At 39.5% G+C, this 17,575-nt stretch overlaps 1 protein-coding gene across 2 annotated transcripts in view; it reads left to right on the forward strand.

The window, feature by feature from the left end:
* FHAD1 (forkhead associated phosphopeptide binding domain 1) overlaps nt 1-16,691 on the forward strand; it is a 56,949-nt gene extending 40,258 nt beyond the window's left edge. For both annotated transcript variants that reach the window (XM_067567484.1, XM_067567485.1), the window contains 9 exons: nt 645-804; nt 1,160-1,289; nt 4,261-4,396; nt 5,844-5,968; nt 7,013-7,108; nt 9,151-9,371; nt 10,889-11,054; nt 11,884-11,964; nt 16,335-16,691. In XM_067567484.1, coding sequence (XP_067423585.1) covers nt 645-804; nt 1,160-1,289; nt 4,261-4,396; nt 5,844-5,968; nt 7,013-7,108; nt 9,151-9,371; nt 10,889-11,054; nt 11,884-11,964; nt 16,335-16,433 — 1,214 coding nt within the window. In that variant the 3' untranslated portion in view covers nt 16,434-16,691. The remainder of the gene's footprint in view (nt 1-644; nt 805-1,159; nt 1,290-4,260; nt 4,397-5,843; nt 5,969-7,012; nt 7,109-9,150; nt 9,372-10,888; nt 11,055-11,883; nt 11,965-16,334) is intronic.
* Nucleotides 16,692-17,575: the final 884 nt, after the last annotated feature.

The raw sequence follows: 17,575 nt of genomic DNA on the forward strand, positions 1-17,575 counted from the left end.
AGAAAGTGATGAGCATCCATCTTCTGAAAATTAAGCCTCTTTAAGATGTCTCAAGTTGGACATCCAAAATCACTAGACACTTTTGAAAATCTTTGTGCTAGAATCTTAAATGCTTTATCCTTTAGGGATTTAAATATTGTATTCTGTACAGGAAGGAGGGAATATTGTGAGATAGAGTCTGGAAAAATAATTTTAAAACTAGAAATGTGTGTATCTAATTTATGTAGTGTGCCGGTAGCCATGGCATATGGATGTGCATTACAAACAGCATATTCATTTAAATGTCCACAGTAAACAATACAACCTACCTCATCCCTGTTTCTTTCCAACCCAGAATAAAAACTGCACTAGCAATGATATAGACAAACAACTGCTGAAACAAAAGGATATGTCTTGCACTGGGTTCTAAGGGGCAGTAAACTCAAGCTCTAGAGGACTTCCATAGTGAGTGAGTTCTACAATGGATGTCCTTGGATGGGCACAGCTAGGAAAAAGCTCCTTCATTGATCTCAGCCATCATGATGTTGCATAGGGAAGAGAGGTGTTCTCCAAGACCCTGATCCTGATAGAATTGAGGGCATCCAGCACCTGGCAGCATCAGGCTCTGAAGTAGCTAATAACCACTGAAACCTCTCTCCATGCAGGAGAACTCAGTGAGAAACAAAAGATGGAACTGGAGCAGAACCTAATTCTTGTTAGAAGCCAAGAGAGTGAACTGAACGTGCTTAGAGAGAAGCTATCTGAGATGTCAGATCTTGTGGACAAGAAGGATAAAGACCTGAGAACTTCACATGAAGAATTAAGGTATAAGCCACCTCATTATAAAGAATAACAGAGGCTGAACCACACAGCCGAGCAAAAAACTGCTGTCTTCATAAGGTCCAATTAGTATTTCATTTAGATAACTACTTCCCTGGGAAACATTTTGAAATATAAGTTTTTACTAACAAGTCCTTCCTCTGCAAAAATCTCAAGCAATCTTATACAGATATTTGGAAGAACCATTGCAAACTGAGTGGTAGCTAAATCACAACTAGTTATCTATTCCTGTCTATGCATTTGTATGCTTTAATAGTTATTCATGTTGCTGTTCTCAGCAAACTGATTGTTCACCTTCAACCGTCATCCTCTTCAGCAATATTTTCTGCTCTTGGCACAGGCATGCAAAAGAAAAACTGGAAAAGCTGAAGAATGCAGCAAAAGAAAAGGAGAGTGAGTTTGAGAAGCTACCACACACAGAGGTGCAGGCCAGTACCATGACAAAGGATGAAGTCCCCAAAACGAAAAAGGTAAGTCCAAATCAAAACCCACAAGGAAACTGAGGATGCAGTAGACTAAACTGAAAAATAAAGAATAAACAATTGTTACATAAAGAAAATCTAAGGCAAGATGTCCTTGATGCAGTAAGAGACTCAGACAGAATTGGCCAAGGTCTGGTCAACAATCTGTGAGAAGCAATAGGAGGAGAGAGGAAGGATCCACAGATAATATATATTTCATAACATATTTTCCATTTACTTTTTGATTTGAGATATTCATTTCACTAAGAGATGCTCTTTAATCAGTTAGACACTGCTTCTGATTCTGATCTCACACCAAGTGCAAATCCACAGTACATCAGTTGAAGTCAATGGAGTTACAGTGATGTAAAACTGGTGTAAGCGAGACAAGAATCAGACTGTGGGGTCCAGTGCTTTCTGGCATATATTTGAAATGTTCACTGCCAGATTTGGTGCTCTCGGCAGCTGTGAGGGAAGGAGGTGGAGGGTTGTATTTACTTCCTGCCTTTAGATGCATTGGGACAGGGAGGGAGCAACATTTTTATTCTCAGACCAGAGCAACAGAAAAGGTTGATTGCTCACTGCCTTGATGGGTCTAGTGCTTTCCAGAGGCTCTCCTGGTACATATGTTTGTAGCAGTAATTGTGTTACTGGGTAGCTGTGTGCTATGTATATTATGCACCCATCAGGTTGTGCACATACCTATCCTAGGTCATTGCATAACCAGGCTATTGCTACCCTTGACCATCCTTCCTTCATTCCCCTCCTCCTTTCCCCCTCCTCTTCTGTTCTTTAACCTCACTTGGTGCATCTTGCCTTAAATTCAATTGCACATTTTTCAGGGCAAGGATTGTATCTTTCTGTGTTTGTACAATTTATAACAAAAAGGTGCTGAATTTGACGGGGGCATTTGGATGCTATCGCAATACAAATAAATACTATATTGATGTAGATGTGGGTTTTATAGTGGATGGCTGTATTGACCATAATAGTAGTAAGAAGAAAATGATAAAAGATTTTAAGGTAAAGTGGCTTTAAAGTTCTTGAACTTTATAAATGATGAAGGAAAAAAAAAGAGTTTGTTTGCATGACTTTGTCATAGAAGTACATTCACTGTCAGACAAGCAGCATTATCTAATGGACTAAGCCCAGGACTGAGATCCAGGATCTTTTGAGTTCTCTACCCAGTTCTGCCACAGACATATTGTGTGGCCTTGGGCAAATCACTTACATCAAAATTCTCAAAAGTGGTCTGATTTTCAGGGTTGCTGAGCACCAGTAGCTGCTTTTAACTTTAATGGGAGTTGTCAATGTTCAACACTTGGGAAAGTCCAGGCCCAATGTGTCCCCGCTCAGATATTCAAAAATCAAAGTACTCAAAATCACTAGCAACTTTTAAAATGTTTTGGCCTTAACCTCTCTTATTTCCCCATCTGCAAACTCAGAATACCAGTGCTTATTTAGTACTGCACAGGCATTTTGTGATGATTACTTAGCTAATGTTTGTACAGCACTTTGCAAATGTGAAGTGTTGAAAGTGCTAAGTGTTGTTATAATTGCCAGTTAGATTGTGCAAAGCATTGTGGAAAAAAGATACCATACTTTAGCTTTCCCTTCCCTTTGCATATTTTCTGCACATTCCTGGTCTTTCCTGTGATACATCAGCAGATAGGGTCTAATATCCAGTATAGGATATTTCTGTGAATAAGAAAAGGGAAAAATGTGCACTCTTTTCCTGCTTTGTATTTGAATGCTGTATATATTACCATAAAATATGAACAGATTAAAAAAGGTTGTAATAGCAGAAAGAGGTTTTTTAATTAACTCCTTTATGAAAATCCTCTGTAATAATGACAGGCAAAATGTAAGATGAACTGACTAGATTTATACAGCCAAAGTGGTGATTCATGGCTGGGCGTTGCACCAGGAATTATCACCAGCCACTTACTGCATACACATGAGGTGGGGAAGGTTGCAGCTATATATGTGCAGCACGACTTATTTCTCAGTTTATAAATGAATTGGTTTTAAACAATACAATGAAAAAAAGCATTGAGACCCTAGATAGCATCCTCCATTTATCATTAGCCGTGTGCAGTTTGAATGAATATGCTTACATAGACATCTATATATATTAATCATAAAGCAATACACTGTGCAGTGGTGGAATACTGAAATGCATCATTTACATATTTTTTAAAAAAGAAATAGGGGCATAATTTATAAGATCACCTTCAGATGTGGCCTGTAGAGTGAGCTGGTGGGAGTGCTTTGAAAACAATAAACACATCAGTGTGCGATGCAGTTTCTTGAAGAAGGCAGGGATGGAAATAATTGAGGAGAGCAATGCCTTAATTTAAACCTCTGTTGAAAGGGGTTGAAAGAGCTGACTTTACATTCAGCTTACACTTTGAGACCAATGCCAAATAAGCTGCATGTAGGTGTGGCGACTGCCATCTTGGATGATACACCAGGGACTGAATCAGAGACCCCCAGAGCTAAAAATCATGAGTTGCAACAGCTTGAACTAAAGAGCCATGGCTTTGCAGCTAAGGGCTGTAACAACTCCTGTCCTTTGTGGATTGATGCAGAGGAGAACCTGTAAAACACACATTCTCTAGTGTGTTACGTAGGCACTGCTAGCCAGCCAGGCGCTGACTACTCCTGTTTTAATTTCTGGTCTCCAAAAGCCATGGAGAGGGCTACTTTTCCCACACCAACCAGAATTTGACCCTCAAAACACCTAAGATGACAACATGACTTCTAGCTGGTGAGATCAGAATCACAAATATTGCATAGTGGGATGATAGTTTTAAGGAAAGCTGCAGAATTTTAAGGACCGAGCACCGGTATGTATGTGTTTCCTTTAAACCAAGCTTATGATATTGCAGTTATTCAAGAGTTACATGGTGATCATTTGTGCAGAGCACAGTAATTTGTAACATAATCAAGGATTGTTTGAATGGGTTTTTGATTTCAGAAGCAGACTTTGGACTTGGAGGACCTAGGAGCTAAATGTAAAGGCCTCAGACATGAGGAGATAATTCAGCGCCAAAAAGATGCACTGACTGAGCTCCGAGACAGAATCAAGACGCTGGAAAAGACTCAGTCTTTAAGTAAGTACAGCATGCAGTTCTTCTGCTAGAACATTTCTTGGTAATTGTGTATGTTGAATGTAATTGAAAGTGATACTGGGCTCTTATACAATAGAGAGAGAAATCGAACGGGTGATGCTGGGATTACTAAATTTTCATAGGATATCATGAGTAAATCCCCAGTCCTCCTAAGATTTATCCACGTGCTTAACATTAAGCACAGGAGCAGTCACGTGCAACAGAATAGGATTATTCAAGTGCTTAAAGTTAAGGATGTGTGGAAGTCCTTGCAAGAGTGGGGCCTAAACTAGTAGAATGTTTAAAGTTAGGAAAGCCAACTAACTACATTGTGCCCTTAATATGGCCAAAATCTGCTCTTGTTTTCACCAGTGTAACTCCCATCTAGTTGAATGGATTTACACTTCTGCAAAACCAGGCGTATAGTTAAATGATAATAGATGCATACTGTGTATCATTCAGAGGCAGTCAAGTATATGTAGGTATATACATAAGAAGGGCTATGTTCCACTCAGAGGACAGCAAAATGAATCAGCAAGAAGAACCTTTAATCTCTGTTCATTATATTTCATGATTCAGATACTGAGCAGAGGTCTGACTAGACATCTAAATATCATGGGCCACTTCCACTTCTGATATAAGCAGGTGCAGCTCCACTTAAGTCAATAGTTATGCCTGCTTATACCAGCAACGAACTTGGCTTTGTGAGCTGTATTAATACAGTAAGTTATATGTGCTACTGCTATAAGTTTCCTTTCCCCTTTTAATTTAGCTATATTTAAATTGTTCGCTCTCCGGGTATGTCTACATTTGAAGCTGGGCAATGTGATTCCCAGCTCACATTGATGCAGTCACGCTAACTCTCGTTGAGCTAACTCGCTAAAATAGTAGTGTAGCTGCAGTAGCACGGGCAGCCGCAGTGTGGCTAGCCCAGGCTGAGTACAACCTGCCTCAATCCCATGGGTACATACTTAGCACGGCTAACCTGTGCCATCGCTGCTTGTGCTATACCGGCAACACTTATTTGTAGTGCACTAGCTTGAAGAGAGCCAGTGCGAGTATGTCTATGTGAGCTGCCGGTCACACCCCTAGCTCCCAGTTTAGAAGTAGCCTCATTCTCTGTCCACAATTTAGGCATCTGAGGAAAAATATTGACGATAAGTATAAACGCCATAAAATTCCAGGATTAGAATAGCACTTTCCAGTGCAGTGCCTGAATTTCAAACCTTGAGCACAGTACTTGAATGCTAGATTTATTGCAGGTTCTCCTACTGATTTTATGATAAATACATTGCATGTGTTACCCATTTTATATTTATATTTTTGACATGAATATTTCTTTAGGAAATTTTGAGAACCTATTATTAAAACAGTGTGCTTTTAGTAAACCCATTACATCTTACATGTGACAACGTAACAGCTCTGTGTGCGGGTTTTCTTGTTCCCTTAGCTTTTAAAGAGAAGGTTCCTGAGCCACTTATAGTGCTAAAGAAAGACCTGTCTGAGAAAATAGCTCAGAAAATTGGCTTAGAAAAGGAACGTGTGCCATCATCAATAAAAAAAATGGAGGCCAAGGTAAACAGAATTTTATATATTATTTTAGTTGTGGTTTCATTAAAATATGTAGGAACATCTTTAAGGTGCTTTAAGAAAGCTACAGATAAAATGTCTTTGACTTTTTAGTATAGTTCTTGAAGTTGTCTGTCTTTACGAAAAGTGACTTCTTGTAACTAGATGTATATAGAACTTTTCTAGTACCTCTCTTCTTTAACTCAGCATTACACAATGAATGTTGAGTTAACATGTTTAGGCTGAGATTTTCAAAGCTGCATAGCAGAGCCAGACACCCAGTTCCTGATATTTTTTAACTTCTATGGAAAATGCTGATTCACACTCACAGAGGATCTGGCCCCTCTGCCCCCACATCCTCCTTGGGTCCATTCTACACTCTGCCTTCAGGCTGTGAACCATGCAAAAAGACAGCAAAATGTATATGGAGAACAATAAAGGAACTCCCCTGATAGTGTGAATGATTGTAAAAAAACGATGGAAGCCAAATGATGGAATCGAGTGGCATTTAAGTTGAAGTGAATGTTTTGGGGCTCACATCAGAGTTGGTTTAAAAAAAAAAAAATTTTTTTTTCTGCCTTAAAAAGTCAATGGTAATATGGGCAAGCTCAAGATAAAGAGAAGAGTGTACTAGCAGGGGGAAAAACACAGCACACATACCACCAAAACCCAACAACCATTGGGCACTGAGCAAGATTTGGACCCTAATTAAAAGCAGGTAGAAAGCTCCACTTGGAAGTGATGCCCCTCTGAAGGTGTATAAGAGGAGAAAGAGGCATGGTTAACCAGAAATCAGGTGTGTTTAACATGTAATCTAGTGTAAGCAGATACTTCTGACAGACCCTTTGTTCAGACCAATGCTGTACTTCGCACAACACAATGGGCCTTATGACAGCCAGAAGTGACAAACATTGACATTGGTGGGTATTTTTGCACCAGAGCTTTGGGTTGTTGAGAGAGTGAGTTTGTTTGTTTGTTTGTTTATTTTCTGTGGGAGGGAGAACAGAATTTGGTATATAAGTAGTAAGGCGATCTATTACTCTATTTCAGCTTCCAAGCCATTTTCCTAACACATGTTCAAATATAGCCTTAGAGAGGACAGCAAAGTTGGAAATGTCTGATGCTTTAGACGTCAGCGAGAAGATGGTATGTAAATAAAAGGCAAGGTAATATCACATTCAGGAACTGTATATTGTGGACCATTTCAAAATCAGTTTCAGAATTTAGTGATCAACTTCCAGGAACCCTGAGAATGTCATGTATTTATTAGAGTATGAATTCATATCTGCAGGAACTACAAAACCCGTTAGCTGCCTGGGAAATGCACGGTCTGAACAGCAACCACTGTGTTTCTTTTCTCCTCAATTCTAAGTTCCAAAAATATGTTCCCTTAAAAGACCTTAGACCTTTGAATGTCTCCTTAGTATGGCATTGAAATCAGGCCCAAATGATTTATGTAGCCAGACTGTCCTCCAGCTAATGGGCCTCCCTTCTGTGGAGTGACAGCTTACTGTAGTATATACGTGCTGAAGCACACTTTGCCTTAGAAGAAGAGAGGATATTGTAGGAGGAGTGGCAGCTAACAGGAATAAATAGCCTGAGACAGGGATTTTTAAAATGTATTTAAATGCATTGGGAGCAAGTGCCATTCTTAACCTTCTCTAAAACACAGACTACACACTATGAAAAGCCAAATACTCATTCCCTTTCTGAGGTTTGGCAATTTAACAATGTTTAGTTCAAGCCTTCTTCCCAGGCTTAGCTGCTCCTAGGATTTCTACCTGAGAACTGCTTTGTCCATACCTTAGCTCTCCTGTCTCCACTGCCGCCTCCCTTGTAGCAGAATAGGATTGTGAGCCATGAGCATTAGTGAGTCAGCAAAACACACTAAATACTTTTCCATCGGAATCAGACTTATTAACAGGGCAGGGTGTTTTAGTCAAACATTGCCAAGCCTGTTGGATGATATAAAAAAGGCTGTGTAAACAGAAAAGCCTCTAAACTTCAGGAGATATACTTCCCAAGTGTTCCATACGACAATAAATGGTTGGGTAACCGTTTAACTGGCTGGAAGTGGAAGGCAGAACCAAAAATCCATTAAAAGAACTAAGAACATAAAAACGGCCATACTGGGTCAGAACAATGGTCCATCTAGCCCAGTATCCTGTCTTCCGACAGTGGCCAATGCCAGGTACTTCAGAGGGAATTAATAGAACAGGTAATCATCAAGTGATCCATCCCATCAGCCATTCCCAGCCTCTGGCAAACAGCAATCCCTGCCCATGCCCTGCTAATAGCCATTGATGGACCTGTCCTCCATGAACTTATCTAGTTCTTTTTTTAACCCCATTATAGTCTTGGCCTTCACAACATCCTCTGGCAAACAGTTCAACTCCCATGCTATTTTAAGGTGCAAGGAGCTTTTGCTATATCCCGTATATCAGTCTAGTCCTTTATACCCTGCCCATCATCTGAAGACTTCACCTTTGTCAGAGATGCTCCAATTTTCCACTTCAGAAGTGGCTATCTGAGAGACACCTCTCCATCTCCCCATGGTTTGGGTCTAAGAATGTTTCAACCTGATCCTGCATATCCCTAATAATGGCTTCACAAGCCACTGCTGAGAACCACTACCCTAGGATACAGTCAATGCGCTGATTCATCTTGTTTATATTTATGCCCCAATTATTGTGTGTTATTTATCTCCTCTTTTTAAAATGTGTGGATCATCACCAAATCACTGTAAATAAAATCTCCCTATTTTAAACCCAAAAGCAACATTTCACCCTAGTTTCTTCCTGGAAACAAGGCTGACCTCCAAGGTCTAGTTAGTGTCTAGTCCTTATGCCTCCATTACATGGGCATTGCGACAACCCAACAAATAGTGGCTTTAGAACCATTTGGATGCTGATCCAGTTCTGAACCTAAATGCTTCATACGCAAATTAATTTTTCTAGTATTATTTTATGAATGTACATATTTAGCACATTATTGTTCTGCTTGATTCCTTAGGAACACACAAAGCAGCTAAGGGGAAAAAAAGTTAAATTTAAATGAAGGGAATTGCACGCAATAGTTTATTTACTACCTTTTAATCCTTTTCACTAAAGCAGAAGGAAAGCAGTGATATTTTTCTAATCAGGAGTTGACGCACCTATTAAATAATTCATTCTCTCTTCTTCATGCAGTACCTCAATTTAATTCATGCTCTTGGAAGTCTGATGAATGTGAAAGAGCTGGCAGGAGTGCAATCTGTTAAACATCTTTCTCAGGATGAGAGGGAAAAAGTGGGAATGCAGCGACAGAAGGATCTTGAGCTGCTGTACGATAAGATCAGTAAACTCAAGAGTCGGCTGGAAAGGAAAGAAGAACTACTGAAAGAGTATGAGTCAGATGTTGAACAACTCAGGTACAGAAAACACACTTACTTACTATTTACTAGGAGTCACGGCATTGGATCCAGCTGTTTTAGCAAAATGACCCAAAACTGTGACAAAAATTTGTGAGAAATTTAGTGAAAGGAGCACATTTACAATTAATTACAGTAAATTTGTGTGTTTCTATAAAAATATTCACTGTATTATTGTGTGGAAATGAAGTTGGTGGTGTAAGCTAGGAAATACCCTGTTTGAACTTCATAGCTCCCTAAAACAGTATCTTCTAAAGCCACATCAAGCTAACCAATGAAATAATTGAGGAATTCTATTTAAAAATTAACCACACAAAATGGCAAATGTCTATTGTGTTAAATATCTTTGTGTTATTAGGACTGTCCATTCCTATGTACAGACTCTGATGCCCAGTTTTCAAAAATGGATATCTTAATAGGACTTCCGAATTCTGAACCCCTATATCAGTGCTTAGGCATTCATTCATTTTAAGCATCTGAGTGCCCATTTGAAATCCAAGTTTGGGGCTGGTCACTTAACTACCTACCATAGAAACTCACATTTGAAAATAGGATCCTATAGCTCAAAATGATATCTAAAGGTTCGTAGTATGAGCAAAGGGATTTCTGCTGCTTTTATTCTGCAGCAACATCACTCGTCCGTTTTTCCTGTTTGAGAGTTATTATTAGTAACAGATATAATAATTGCATAGTCTTTAATTATGCATATGATTCTTTGAAGAATCCATGGCAAGTGATGCTGTGTTCTGTTTAATCCTATGCATCACATGTGGTGTTTGTTTTATAAAAGAAAAATGTCTGAACAATTTGGAAAATTAAGCCAAAGAAACCAGTGGAGTGTTGGATGAGAGCCTGGGAATCCCTGGTTAAAATTCCATCTCTAACCTGAAGGGAAGGTGGGAGTTATTTCCCTGTCTATGAAGAAATCCCCATCCCTGTCAATACTGAAGTCTCCTAACAGAACTAGTTATCCCTGGAACTCATAAAAATGCATTTTAAAGGAATTTGTTTTTTTACTTAGAAATGTACAAAATTGTCCCAAATGTGCAGGTATTTTCAACATAATTCCTTTGCAGGAATCAAGTATAAACATTCCTAGCAAACACACTCAGCAAGTTGTCTGTGGGTTGATGCTACTTCCTTGTTTGGTTGTGTTTATGAGAAAGCATTTTTGTTTCAATAGGAAAACCAATGAGTAGATTCCCCATCCCTAGCCACTCCTTTCTGCAGAGATATGCACCCTAAGGAAAGGGACTGATCATGAATTAAGGAGAAACATTTGTGGGAAGTCTTTGTTAAAATATTTTCAGCATTTCACAGGAAAAAACAGAGGGCCTGCTTCTCATTTACACCAAGGCCTTTTCCTCGCCTCTGGTAGTGTAAAGGAGCCTTAAAATGGGTGTAACTAAATATAATTTATCCTCACTTTAAGGCCCCTTACACTGCCAGAGACGTATCAAGGGGCTGTAGAGCAGATGAGAATAAAGCCCAAAGGATTCTTCTTCTGTTTTGTACAGGGCGCATAAGGTATCTTTGCAAGCATACCAGGCTGAGGTGGCTAAACTGGAAGATGAAGTCTATAAAGAAGCAGAAGAGAATGCTCTGCTAAAAGAGGCTCTAGAGAGGACACAGTTCCAGCTGAATCAGGAGAAAAGGTTGAACAGAGCTGTTAAACTGCATAAGGTAACGTTCTAGGGACAAAAATCACGGCAGTGCTTCCATGAACCTGGTAAATAAACATCCTCTTCTCCAACTGTGTGTTGGATGGTAACCTCAATGTTTAAGGGGCTAAATTTTGGTAGGTGCTGTATGAAAACATCCTCACTGTGCCAGGCACTGATGAAAGATTATAGAGAAAGCTGCAGGATTCACAGTGAGACGTCACTCTGCAATCCAGACACCACAGAACAAGATCCTGCAAGTTTTGTCGTGGGTAAATGGAGGTGGGAGGGGAACTAATCACAAACAGGCAGTAAGCTGGAAGGGTGCACGTCTATCTTTGCACAGGGTTCAGCAAATCCTAAGGAGCATATCACCTTAGGATGTAACCAAAAATAGAACTAGCTGAGATTTAGGACAAAAATAGTAGTACACTTGCTATTTTTTTCTTTGATTTCTCTCATCCATCTATGCAGTGTCATGAGCTTGGAGAGTGCTTTATAGCCCCAAAAGGGCATATGCTAAGTGGTTTTATCCAAACTTTCATATTAGTTGATACTTCAGGTCTTCATCAGAAAGTCCCTTAAAAGGATGAATTGCACATTGAGTACAAGTACAGATCATCAAAATTTGAAGAAAGTATCAAGATTAGACAGTAATTGTCAGCAGTTAGTTGCTTTGTTCATTGCAGGTTGGGTGTTGGCTTTGGGGAATGTAAGTAACTAAATCCACTTTGTCAGTCTTATCAAATTGAGAGTCATATTTAGTTCTGATGTGTCCCAGCTATATTTTTGATAGGATGTCCAAGGCAAGATTTGTAATTGGATGTTATTTTACTGGTATTTTCACCCAGAGCCATTTAGAGGAACTGGAGAAGAGAAGTGAAAAGTTGTCACCATGTTATACCTGTTCACCAAAAGACAGAGCCAGGAAGGTATGAATACGTCTGATCACTTGCTCTTAGTAGCAGGATCAGTGTATCATTTTGCCTAAATTATAAGGTATGGACTTCAGTCCATCTAATACTAATTCATCTGTGTGTCAGAAACACCCATGAATGAAGAGATTGAACTGGCCCAGCAAAATGAACGAAGAGCTGTCAGTAAAGTAGTAGTAATATTAATGGCATTGATCCAAAGAACTCAAAGCAGAAACTCCATTATGCAGACTGGGAAACTGAGGCACAGGGATGTTAAGTAACTCATTCAAGATCACTTGGCCAGTCAGAGGCAGAAACAGAACCAGTTCTCCTGATTTCCAGTCTCCTGTTGCAGCCAATAGACCATAGTGAGGCAGGGGAAAGCTGGTGCTGCTACTGAATGAACAGCAGGAGGGAAGCAGCAATGAACTGTGGAGAGGAGGAAGCACACACAGCAAGAGCCTGGGGAGAAGATGACAAGATAAGGGAAACTGGCAGGGGCTGCCGCACAATGGGGGAGCCAGGCATTGAATTAAAAAGTGCCAAATTTGGATCATAAGTGAAATCACTATAATTCCATAAGGGCGTGCAAGCTCTCATTTTTTGACACATCCTGAACTCGTCAGGGGAACTCTGGCCTGTTCATTCCTTAGCTGCCTATTATTATTTCTATGCATAAGGCACTACAAACATCAGCAGATACAGAATTTGAAATTTCTGCAAGCTCTACTTAGAGAACCTTGAAAGATATTGTACATTTCAAGCTGCAAGTATACACCAGTGCAGAGTCATCTTCTCCCTACACTTGATGTCTGAACGGCACGTGTTTTTCTGATTACATGATAAGTTAGTGAACTATTTATTCTTGCAGTAAAACCTCCATCATACTGTGTAAAGATATGGTTCTCTTAACCACATGGTCAGCCTAAGGCGAATCACCTTAATTAACCTGTGCTGTCTAAGCCATTCTATGCCTAATTAACCCACTGATTGTAAATCTCCTTTTATAGAACCAGAGTAACATTTTCAAAAGTGTCTTCATTCCACTAAAAGTCAAATGATGTTTAAGTTGCTTAGGCACTTTTGAAAATTTTACCCACTATGTCTGTAGGGGAACAGGAAGATGGTCTTAAAGTCATGATTTATCTTCTTTGGAGCTGAGAGGTTTCTTTTGCAAATCATACTCAGTTTATGGAATCTAAAGGTCCCCGTATCTCTATCCGAAACAGAATTGTGCAGCATCTGTTATACTTGCTTATGAAAATACCTATTCCAGAGGACCCAATGATCTTTCTTTTATGGATGTGGCCCCACTATTTGCTTTAAGCCTCTGTAACACCAAGGTATTACATTTTACTTTTTTACCAGGTAGGAAATAATGTGGTCTGGATACACCACACGGGATACTCAATCTAGTAAAGTGGCGCTTTAGAATTTTTCACTATATGGAATTTGTTTTAAAGATCCATCTCCTGGAGTCATGTGATTACAGATACTCTCAGCATTCGTTTTAAAAAAAGTAAATCTGTAGCCCTCATGGTTGCAGAGAAAAGCCTGAAAACATGATCCCTGGAGGCTCAAAAACCAGAAGGCAAATAAATAAAAAGAACCCAAAATGTATTATTTTTCAAATATCATCATTTTAAAGCCAGTTGCCTCAATATGGAGGTCTTGACTCATGATTTTTGAATTGGCAGTTTTGATTGGGATTGGCAATCCTCTCCATTTGTTGTTATAGGCCTTGTCTACACTAGCACTTATTATGCTGGCAAAACTTTTGTCGCTCAGGGGTGTGAAAAAGACATTCCTCTGAGCGACATAAGTTTTGCCGGCATAAAACCTTGTGTGGACAGTGCTATGTCAGCAGGAGACGCTATCCCACCGACATAGCTAACGCGCTCATTTAGGTGGTTTTATTATGTTGGAGGGAGAGTTCTCACCCATTGACATAACGTGGCTACACAACTTCAAGCACTTATGCCAGCAGCACTTATGTTGCTCAGGGTGGTGGTTTTTCACACCCTTGAGCTACAGAAGTTTTGCCGGCATAAGTGCTAGTGTAGATAAGGTCATAGACTGCATTTTCACCCTCACCATCCTTTCACTGTGGGGTGCTGGTTTTAGTTCTCCCAGGAACAAGGATCTACGGGGGAGATCCCGAGATTGAGAAGGCAGGGTTATGAACCAGTAATTGGTAATCTTCTTTACAGATCTACACCCACCTACCCTGCACATGTCACTTAAATCACTAGTATTCACTAGGCAGTTCAGACAGATGAAACAAAATACTTTGTTACTTGTTGGTCACTGCTAAGTTACTACAAAGCTCCATGTGCACTTGTGGCGTTTCACAAATAATATCTGACATTCCCCTGTGGGGGAAGGAAAAGAAACTAGTATATTTTATTTATATTAACAAACACATGCTTAAAAAATGAGATCCAGCACCAGATTCTCCAGATGAGTTGTAAGGATTATAAAGGGGAGGTCATGCATAACAAATCTGATTAACTTCCTTGCTGAAATCACAATGAGAGCTGACAGGAGTGAGGCAGCGGACGTAATCTACTACAAGTTCAAGAGGGTTTAAACACAGTACCACCAAGGGAGAGAAGTACTGTGTATAAGATTAGTAATTGTAGTATTAATGATGAAAAATTGGCATTGTGACACTTGTCGGATAAGGAGGGGTGATGAGTGATGCAGAGACTGTCCCAACCTCCAGTCTTATTCACGCTCCATAGAAAAGAATTTGCATTTGGGTGTATTAGTTTTCTGACCAAATGCAACTGGAAGGGAAACTAGGACCTAAAAGATCTGGCTGAAACACAACTTACTCATAAGAGCGAGAGGAAAGTCAAGAAACAGGGAAAGGAATTCCACTCGAAGGTCACCTGCAGTCTGTTCTTGAAAAGGAAATGGTGATAATAGTGAAGAAAATATTTCTAAAGTACTTCACCTTCCTTTATCTGCCTTCCTTTGGCTCTGCGGAGTCACAAGTATCATCTTATAAAGCAGTGCCCCAATATCCAGGCCGGTAACATCTTGATGGCAAGGGGTTCCTTCCATGGATTTTCCTATTGCGACACCAAATAGGGGCAAGGAATAGTCTGTTTGAAAGAAAGGAGAGTTGTGCAAGTGTGAATAGCTATCAGTGTATTTATATATATAACTCAGAATTAGAATTCATTCAGCCTTTGGTATAATCTCTATTTATGCAAGTCACCAAATCATCAGACAAGTTAGCAGAATGCAGTGGATCTGGAATTCTCATACAAATATTCTAAGCACTGGAATACAGAGGAGTATAGCTCATTAGTATTAAAGTGCATTGACAATGCTATGTGGGACTGTGCATGGAGTGTCATATGTAAGGCATAGAAGGTAATTGTCCTTCTCTCTTCGGCACTGATGGGGCCTCAGCTGGAGTACTGAGTCCAATTCTGGGTTCCATGCTTTAGGAAAGATGTGAACAAACTGGAGAGAGACCAGAGGAAAGAAACAAAAATGATAAAAGATTTTAAAAATCCAACTTTGAGGAAAGATTTAAAAACTGAGCATGTTTAGTTTAGAGAAAAGAAAACCGTTTTTAAATATGTTCAGCACTGTTGTGAAAAGGACGATGATCAGTTGTTCTCCATGTCCACTGAAGGTAGGACAAGAAGTAATGGGTTTAATCTGCAGCAAGGAGGTTTAGGTTAGATATTAGGAAAAAACTTTCTAACTATAAGGGTAATTAAGCTCTGAATAGGTTTCCAAGGGAAGTTGTAAAATCCCCATCACTGGAGATTTTTAAGAATGGGTTGACAAGCACCTGTAAGGGATGGTCTAAGTTTACTTGGTCCTGCCATAACACAGGGAGCTGGACTCGATCACCTCTCAAGGGCCTTTCCAGCCCTACATTTCTATGATTCCGTGGTTTAACCCAGCTCAATCAGTAGCTCATTATTATGAGGATTAAATTGAATCATTAAAAAATGGGTGCTTAAAGTTCGGCTCTAAGATTCATATTTAGGCATCAGAAATGGCCTGATTTTTCTGAAGCGGTGGATACACAGCAGCTTGCATACACTGAACCACGGCGTCTCTCATCCAGGCCTTCCATCTTTGTATGCTGCACTAATTAGGAGCTAGCCCTTCTGCCACAGCAGGTATCGTGGACAGCACTTGCACCACTGCACCTTGCTCTACATGGTTTTGTTGTAACCTGGTACATGTTGGCAGTCTACACTTGGAAGTTGGTTTAAATCTGCATGTATTGCATAATATTGATGTGATGAATACTTACGAGCGTGAGAAGGATATGAAAGTTCAGTTTTACATTGCAATCCACAAGCTTTCAGTTGTCTCATATAAGAACATTTTTTAATCTCTCTGTCTCGCAGCCTGGATCCAAAACGAAACCATTCCCCGAAAAGCTGAAGACGACAGATGATGTAATAGAAACATTTAAGAAGAGAGCACATAGTAATGCCACCTCATAGGCATTTCTCATGCAAAATCCTGTGGTAGGAATTTGCCAACTAATGTAATACCATTTGGGTTAGATTTGTTATTAATTGTATTGTTTTGATGAGAATCCATTTAGCCCTTGTGTAAATACATGAAATGCTGCAGCAGATCTTAAATTACATAGGACTTTGTTTTTTCTTAAATATGTTGCATTATGTACCATATTGTATTTTTGATTATTAGAAGTGTAAGAAAAATGGTCATTTTAATACAAACTGATTATATATATATATATTCAGAAGTGTATTTTTTATCTTTATAAGTATCCTTTTTTAAATTGTCTCAAACTCCTAAAGTCTGCTTAGGTTAAATTTTGTTACGCTCCATTTGGCCCTGACGCAATCCTAAATCCCAGTAGAACCATAATAGAGTTCCAGCATAAAGTATGTAAATGAAAATGGACCACCAGATTCTGGCAGCTAAATTACTGCACTGCGTAAATGTGACTGAACAGAACCCTTCGGACGGAGTCCATTATGTAATTACAACCAGTTTAAAAAGCACTGTTCATTTACCAATATGTTACTTAAATAATACACCCGTATGAGCAATCTGGGAGCCACGTTTGATAAGCAGCCTCAGGGACCAACCCAAATTCCCATACTCCCAATTAATACATAAGAGCAAGGGCTCACCCGTCTGTTACCCTGTTCAGATATATTATTACTGTAGCATTCTTGAAAATGAAAGGCTATTTCCTTTGTAAAATCAGATCAACACATTGGTAGTAGCTACCCCCCAAAATAATCCTTGATAGCTGAGAAAGCTAATCTTGATAAGTAATGAGGCAGATGTTAGCTAATTTGCTGCTGGGTTAGTGCATTAAGTTAGTCATTCTGGTACACATTGTCCCCGCAGTCATTCTCCATTTGTTGGATTCTGAACAGTTTGTACAGATCCTTTCAACTATGGGTAATTTGGATTCTAGGCTGCGTAGATAAAATCTTATTATAGTGCAGATTGTCTAAATTTGGCACTAAAAAAATGGCTCATTAGTGCAAAAATGTCCAGTACATCATGTGTGGAGTTGGACATGCTGTTAGTCAGACTCTCACTGCTGATGTTATGTGTGGTCACTAACTAGTAACTTTTTCTTGGTGCAGACTTTCTGGTT

This window comes from Emydura macquarii, unplaced genomic scaffold, assembly GCF_026122565.2.
Source record: "Emydura macquarii macquarii isolate MOO-44397 ecotype Brisbane River unplaced genomic scaffold, CSIRO-AGI_Emac_v2 contig_2768, whole genome shotgun sequence".
Taxonomy (NCBI): Eukaryota; Metazoa; Chordata; order Testudines; family Chelidae; genus Emydura; species Emydura macquarii.